This window comes from Cynara cardunculus, unplaced genomic scaffold (assembly GCF_001531365.2).
Source record: "Cynara cardunculus var. scolymus isolate 2C unplaced genomic scaffold, CcrdV1 Un_Scaffold_6943, whole genome shotgun sequence".
Lineage (NCBI taxonomy): Eukaryota > Viridiplantae > Streptophyta > Magnoliopsida > Asterales > Asteraceae > Cynara > Cynara cardunculus.
In genome coordinates, this window is record NW_020203250.1 from 1 (window position 1) to 8217 (window position 8217).

Here is an 8217-nt window from a genome sequence, read left to right on the forward strand (position 1 = left end):
TAAACGTCTTGGGCATCTTTATACTTCTTCATCAGAAGTTCATTGGTTTGAAGCTTCTGGTGAAGTATTTCCCGTTCTTCTTGAAAGAAATCTTTAAGAGCTACTGAATTTAGTCTCTCTGCCTCGGATTCTTTTAAGGCCTTTGTTTTCTTTCTAGGTCCTTAGTTATTCGTTTGTTTAATTCCAAGAGTTTATCTTCCTCTGATTTCTTAAGAGTGCTTATGCGAGTCTTTTCCTTTGCAAGTTCAGCTTTTTCTTCGGTTAGAAGGTTAGTTTCTCTTTTGTAGAAACTTGCTTCTTTTTCCGCTTTTAATCTTTCAGATTTTTCAAAGTTCAATTTTTCTTTTAATTTGAGGAAATCCTCTGAAAGTTTTATTACCCTTAACTCTAGCTCCGATGGGGCAGAGTTGGTTTCATTGGAGGTAGACTCACGTACCTGATCATCAGAGTTGTGGGCGGATTCTGCATTGAACGTGGCCATCAAACAGATGAGTGCTTTATCTTCATCGTCTGATGAAGAATCGAACACCCAATTTTCTTTCTCAGCCATCAGACTTCGCTCTCTGGAATTATATTTGTATTTGTTTTTGTAATAGTCAGCATCCTTTACCAATCGTCCTCTGCATTCTTTGGAAAAATGACCGAGTTTTCCGCACCTGAAGCATCGGAGGTCATTTTTCCTTGCATCCTTGTCTTCTTTCCTCTCGTCTCTTTTGTCTTCTCTTCTTTCTTCTCTCTCTTCTCTCCCATCTCTTCTGTCTTCCCTCTGATGAAATTTGGATGGCTTCCTCTCATACGATGACTGGTACCTTTCCCTCTTGAACTCTTTTCGTTCATACGGTTTCTTGATGAACTTTTTCTGGAACTGCTTTGTGATCAAGGCCAAAGATTTGGCAAAAGCTTTAATTTCATCATCTGATTCAGAAGTTTCTTCTTCAGATTCTGATTCTACCACCAATGTTTTTTTGCCTTTCTTTTTATGTTCTTTGGTAGAGGTCCTTGATTTTTCTTTTTTCATCGGCAGCAAGGGCAAGAGGTCCACCAATGGAAACCTTTTTTTTCATTATGTCGTTCTCTTGTGCTGCAAGCGTTCCATACAGATCATGAAGTGACCAGCTGTCTAGGTCCTGGTTTGCTTGAAGGGACATAGACAGCTGAGTCCATTCATCACCCAGATTTTTTAGGAATAAAACGTTGTTTTCTTCCTTAGTTCTGGAGATATCGTTTCGACGATATTGATTGATCAATGTGTTAAAACGATCATATGTCTTATGTATTGGTTCATCAGGAAGGGCCTTGAAATTAATATATTCGTTGAGACATTGTGCTCTACGATTTTTTCTCGTTTTTGCTCCTCCTTCCAGTTGGCTTGCCAGTTCATCCCATAGTTCCTTGGCTGTGGAACATGCGTCGAGGGATTGGAAGATTTCATTGAGTATGGCCATGATTATCAATCGTTTGGCCTTCTTGTCTGTTTCTACTCTTTCCATGTCGTCTTCATCCCAATTCTTCTCATCCTTGGGCATTTAATAGGCAGGAATTTCATCCGTGGTGTTATTCCTGGAACTCTTGGGACAAGAGTTTGTGGAATGTAAGGACCCTCCATTACAGATCGCAGGAGGTTCTTGTCCATTCCTTCCAAGAAATTCACCATTCTGATCTTCCATTGTGGATATTCTTCTCGTTGAAGAGTTGGAGGCTTGGTGAGAGAGCCAACACTATAAGTGGAATTCCAGTTGGCCATTGAGAATTTTGAAGAGATGGATTTGTGTTTTGACGAGAGAGAAGGTCAAAAATTGAGAGATTTTTGGTTGATCGTTTTGATTAGAAAATCAATCAATCGGCTCTGATACCAATTGTTGATCACAGCTCTCTCAGTAACACTAATAATCTAGTTAATAATAACCAAATTATAGTGATTTGATGAACAAAGTGATGAACACTCAAGAAGAAATTATGAACAATTATGAACAATCTTGAGTGTCAAAGATTTCACTTTTTTAATAATAAAAACGTAAAAGCGACTTAGATTACAATTGGCCTAATCACCTATTTATACTAATAAGAAGATAACTATCTAATGAGACTTTTTAGCTAATCTTCTAATAACAGATAACGATTATCTAAACTATGGATAAACWTTAGTAATTAAGATAAACTCGAAATCTAGCTGTTGACTTGTCATCTCCAGCTGTCATTCATGGTATGATGGATCATCCTTATCTTTAAGTCTTCATTGCATGCTTCTGGATGAATTGCTGGAAAATACTAAGTGTAGTTGACCAGAGGTTCGATGAACATGCTCTTTCCATCGCATCCTTGGTCGTCCATCGGTCCTCTGGTTGTGCTCCAGACTTAGTCAATTCTGCCCGGATGTCTCCATCGGTCTTCTGGTTCTTCATCACTTATTGTTTTTCATTACTTTTTCACTTTATGAATTATGAGGTTTAACATATATATATTGATGTAACCATCCCTTCAAAGTACATGGGAAAATATATTATCTTATCCACTTCACAGTAGACAAGTTTAGAGTCTTGATAAGACTCTAAAACGAACACAAATAACATGTGTAATTTTTTTTTTGATAAAGGAGAACATGTGTAATTGATATTTAGGGATCATGAAATTTGATGCAGCTACCATAGTATTGATGGACAATTGAGGTTGCGGGTTACTACCATTACTAGAAGATGGATAGAGACTTCCTCTGTTTCTGAGGTAAAATAGTAACATCTTTGTTTGATTAACAGTGTGTTCTTTGCATTTAGAGTAGTTACTGCCTTGTTCATAAAATACAGAGAAACATGTTTAATCACGGTTGCCAACATAAACTTTATTTGGCCGCTATCATTTGCCAATTATTTTAAAGCTTTCATGTTAACATCCCTTGATCACGGCCAAATTAGTAATGTCAACATGAAAACTTTCTTAAAAAAGGTGCAATTCCATGGGACGAAACTGAAAATTACAAAAAAGGTGGAAGTGGCAGGTTTTGGGATCTCGAACATTTCCTTTTATCTTTTTGTACTAATTTAAGGCACGAGGACTTTGTATGTGTAGTACGCTTGTGCACTTGTTTATACACAAGTTATATGGTAATGTTCTATGCACAAGCGTATGACGGGTTTCAGATTCATAAATTTTCAATGCATTATATCCATCTTATAATCTGAACGTGTTTTTGAACCTTATCAAGAGGAATTTTCTTCACAGGAATTAATGCAAAGTTTTGATCAAGAGACAGCTGCTGTAGTAATGGCTAGATTAACCTCTTATAAAATGGAAACGGAGGTACTCCTACAATTTAACTCTCACTTGATATTTTTCTTAATTAATCACATTCATTGATGAATTGTCAATAATTTCAGGAAACATTTGATGCAACAAGGTGGTTAGATAGAAATCTCATTCGTCTATGTTCTAGATTTGGTGACTACCGGAAAGATGATCCATCCTCATTTTCCTTGAACCCTAGTTTTTCACTGTTCCCTCAGTTTATGTTCAATCTTCGGAGATCCTCATTTGTGCAGGTAAAATGACTAGGCCACTGCATTCCTTTAATCCACATCATCAAACTCTCATATACATTTCATAGGTGTTGTTTGTTTTTTAAAAGGTGTTGAACTCTGAAGTCTTGTTTCACTACTAAGAGGTGGTTCCATGGGTAGACCTACATACGGGCATATAGTGGCACGGGCCACCACTTCATGGTTCCGGTTGTAGTTGAAAAAATTACATTCCTGAAGGGTGCCACCCTGATGTTTCATTGTGTGTCCCTATATTTTTTAAACTACATTTATGAACAAATTTGAGGCAGCCGGGTTGGTTTTAGGCGTTTGATTAAAGTGTTCCCTTCAAGAGAGCTTGGGTTTGAATCTTGCTCTGAATCGGATTTCCATTTTCCGTGACATTTCTTTGGCAATGCAAGCAACTAACCAACTAAGTTATATAAGATATTGTTAAAAATATGTTAGCTTTCACCCTCGGTTAAATGGTGCCATCGTTTAATTTTCTAAGTCCATCTCTGGGTAGTGCTGAAGTCTTAAAGCAGAAGCAATAAGAGTATAAGACTGCATTTCTAAACTGATAAATACCTGAATGTGTGTAATTGTTTATTTTATGTAATCCTGATGAACTTCTTGGTCATTTGCTTGTTCTATATGTTTTTTTTATGTAACAGGTATTCAATAATAGTCCAGATGAGACTGCATATTTTCGCATGATGCTTAATCGTGAGAGCATAACAAATGCTACCGTCATGATTCAACCTTCGTTAGTCTCATATGCATTCAATTCACTGCCTTCACCAGCATTGCTTGATGTGGCATCCATTTCAGCTGATCGAATCCTTTTACTAGATTCATACTTTAGTGTAGTTATTTTCCACGGAATGACGATAGCTCAGTGGAGAAACATGGGTTATCAGAATCATTCAGAACACCTGGTTTGCTCTTATTGATTTCATTCCTTGTAACTATAAAAAGAAAAAAAGAGAAGTTATACCCCACATCAAGTTCACGGATTTTGATGTGTGACCCATGTTCATGTCCTTTTTTCTAGGCATTTGCACAATTATTGCAAGCTCCACATGATGACGCTGAATTGATAATACGTGATCGGTTTCCTGTCCCAAGATTGGTGGTTTGCGATCAGCATGGCTCTCAGGTTATCATCCAACCATTGCCTAATTTTCTTTGTATTCTTCCTTTTGTATTGTATTTGTTAAAGTCCCACATTGGCTAGACTTGGACACGTTCTCTTCAATACATGTTGGAACCCCCTTCTTTCCTCAAGGGCATTTTTGGTAGTGTAATCTGATGGGGTTCCATATATATCACACATATTTTCTCTGGACCCTACACTCTGAGACATCTTGCTTGTCTAGCCTTTAAAGTCCCATATCTGCTAGACCTAGATATTTTATCTTTCTCCAATATATGTTGGACCCCCTCCTCTTCTCAAGGGATTTTTTGGAGAGTAATCTAATGGGGTTCCACATATCTCGGTATTAAAGTTTATATGTATGCTGCATACCATCGATGCTCTCTTTACTCCCATTGTACATTGTTTATATTCTTATTTGAATTGTTGTTATTCTAGGCCCAACTGATGTGTTATTACATGCTAATCAGGCACGATTCTTGTTGGCCAAGTTGAACCCTTCAGCAACTTACAACAACAAAATGGGTTCTGGAATGGACGTTATCTTCACTGATGATGTAAATCTTCAAGTATTCTTTGAACATCTACAGAGGCTGGCAGTTCAATCTTCTTAAAGAAATAACAGTTCATAGAGTTATGAAGTTATCATGTGTCAACGAAGTTTTTGCAGCAAAATCCCAAAATTAGTCCTTAACACCCTTCTTATCTGTTATTTGGTCACAAAAATACAAGACCAATGAATTAGGATTGGTGATTTTGATGTCATTTGCTTCATTCAAATCGAAAGCGGTCACGATGGTAAGATCCATACATGTAAATTTTAAGGTATCAGTGTTATATGAGGGAGCAACTTACAAAGATAATTTCTTTTTAAATGATTATTAGATTTGGTCAAAGGTGGTCTCAGAAAAGCCTGGACCAGTATGTGGATATGAGATTTTTTGTACCCTTCTAACATATTTTACATCAATTCTTATATTTGTTTGTATATATCCTGAATAAACTTGAAATATGCCCAAGAAATGATCTTTACGATAGCGTATAAAATATGTGAAGATTTAATGCCTTGATTTGAGGATGTATCCAGAGTATGTAAATCGAGTATAGAAAGGCTCAATCTATTGTAATCCTTTCCTGTATCTGTATATTGGCCAAGAGAACTTGTTGCCTCCTCCTCAACGGTTCTCCTCACCGACTGAGATTCAGTCATTCCTAATGTTATCTCTCACCAACAATTGTTGAAAATTTTATTTAAAAGGATTAGAAAACAAAAAATATTAAAATTATTTATAAATAAACTTTTGAACTTTATAGTACGAGATAGAAAACTTAAGACTGGAATCGAAACTAAACCACACGAGTTTGAATCTATCCTTCGCGATAGACTCAATGGTAGAAAGGGGTAAAAGCAGAGTGTTCACTATGTGAACGAAAATTAAATACAATCCCAAAAAATAAATACCAACCTGGTTTTCTTGAAGTACGTAAATGTAGAGATTAGCACGGTACAAAACCTATCCTTAAAGGTTTTATACGACTACTCTTTTGTTGTTGTAAGTCTGCCAGTCGCAAAGCCCCAGAATTTGATGCAATACACGTTTTCGTTTTTTCAACAACGATGAAAACCAAAAATTAAAGCAAGATGGATGCAGAAATTCGGTAGAGAGAGAACGGGTAGGAGCAGAATTTCGAGAGAGGAAGCGATAATTTTCTTAAGTAATTCATAAGGGTGGTTTCTACCCAGTATTTATACTGGGGAAAACCCTAAAATCCCCACGATCTCATCCCCAAAAAACGGAGGATCATGGTTAGTTGGAGGATTATCCTCCAACAATCTTTATCTCCAAGCAACTTGGTCAACTCGGTTTAAAAATCCGATTTTTCAGGAAAAATCGCTTCCCATCTCTCTCGATGATATATCAAAAGATACTCGGAGCTCGAGGCGAGGCTCCTTATGCTTCGATGCGGCGTGCGAAGTGCGCCTCCTCGCTCCACTTTCGCGAATCTCGCGCCCGCGCCCTCGGCCTAGGCCACACACGCGCGTGTGCGTTGGGCCTTCCACTCAAGACCTCCACCATGAGTCTACCCATATGTTCAAAGCCCAATTGTAGAGAAAGACTTATCAGTTTCTCTAGAGAATCTTTATCTACCAATGTGGGATGGAGGAAAACCTCCAACCTCACATATAATTTCCAACAATCCTCCATTACGTTGGAAAGTTTTCTGACATTCACTTAGATAATGTCACAGTGGTATCACTAAGATTAAACCTTGTTTTATGCAAGTATGCAAGGAGAGATCCATTCAATTGTATCCTTAGGATTCAAACCTTGAATCTTGTGATCTCTCCAGCTTACTTACACACATAATCTTACATCTTTGATTTCTCACTGAGCGCGAATATGGCCATGTGCTAAACCATGTTTCATGACCTTTTAGGAGAGGAACTACTACTCTCCTTTTGAGGCGGCACCACCTCTTAGTCATATAGGCAAATTTCTATAACATCTTTGTTGCTAAGATGCCTATAAACTTTGTTAAGAGATTAACTCATCCTTATTCTCGGCAACACCGTACTATCATTTACCTTACATGGATCTATCAGTCGATAGTACCTTCTATTAGTTAGTGACTTGTTGTTACCCTTTAAACTTGATAGATATGAGCACTAAATTCAAGTTGGGTTTCCATCACTAACTGATTCTACGTGGTTTCAAACCCAAGTCTCTGGTAGTTGATCCTACTACGTCTCTCGTCAGAGGCTTGGTTAGCGGATCTGCCAAGTTCCTATAAGACTTGACATACACAATACTTATGGTACCATCATTAATTAATTGTCTTACGAAATTATGTCGGAGACCTATATGTCATGACTTCCCATTATACACAACATTGTATACTTTTAACAGTGTGGCCTCACTGTCACAATACATGGGAATAGAAGGAGTTGGTCGAGGCCATAAATGGATATATGTTAATAGATCTCTGATCCATTAGGCCTCTTTGCCCACAGCAGCTATGGCAATAAGTTCGACTTCCATAGTCGAATAGGCTATACACAATTGTTTCTTCCTCGCCCAAGAAACTGCCCCACCATCAAGGGTATAAATCCACCCACTTATGGATTTAGAATCACTAGAGTGATCTATCCAACTGGCGTCAGAATACCCTTCTAAGATTCTTGGATATGTCGTTTATGTTAACTCTAGAGCATTGGTTCTCTTCAAGTAACCCAATACTCTATTGATAGTTTTCCAGTGATCTGGACTGGGATTGCTAGTATATTGACTCAGTCTACTCATTGCGAAAGAAATATCCGGTCTAGTGCAATGCATCACATACATCATGTATCCTATTGCACTAGCATACTCTAGTTGAGTCACTGCTCTACCAGTGTTTTTATCGAGTTTCACACTTGAATCAAATGCAGTGTTAAACTCCTTTATATTCAAATGTTGAAACTTGGTTTGTATCTTCTCTATGTAGTGGGATTGACTTAGAGAGATTTGAGATGTTAATCTTTTGACTTTTATCCCAAGGATGGTATGTACT

At 37.5% G+C, this 8217-nt stretch overlaps 1 protein-coding gene across 1 annotated transcript; it reads left to right on the top strand.

Annotated features, from left to right (window-relative positions):
* Positions 1-2639: 2639 nt before the first annotated feature.
* Positions 2640-5279, top strand: LOC112504799 (protein transport protein Sec23A-like; the record flags this gene model as incomplete). The annotated part of the gene is made up of 6 exons (XM_025108757.1): positions 2640-2721; positions 3217-3294; positions 3372-3533; positions 4184-4447; positions 4564-4668; positions 5136-5279. Coding segments are annotated over 6 exons (835 nt in total), but the record flags the coding sequence as incomplete, so codon positions are not given.
* Positions 5280-8217: the final 2938 nt, after the last annotated feature.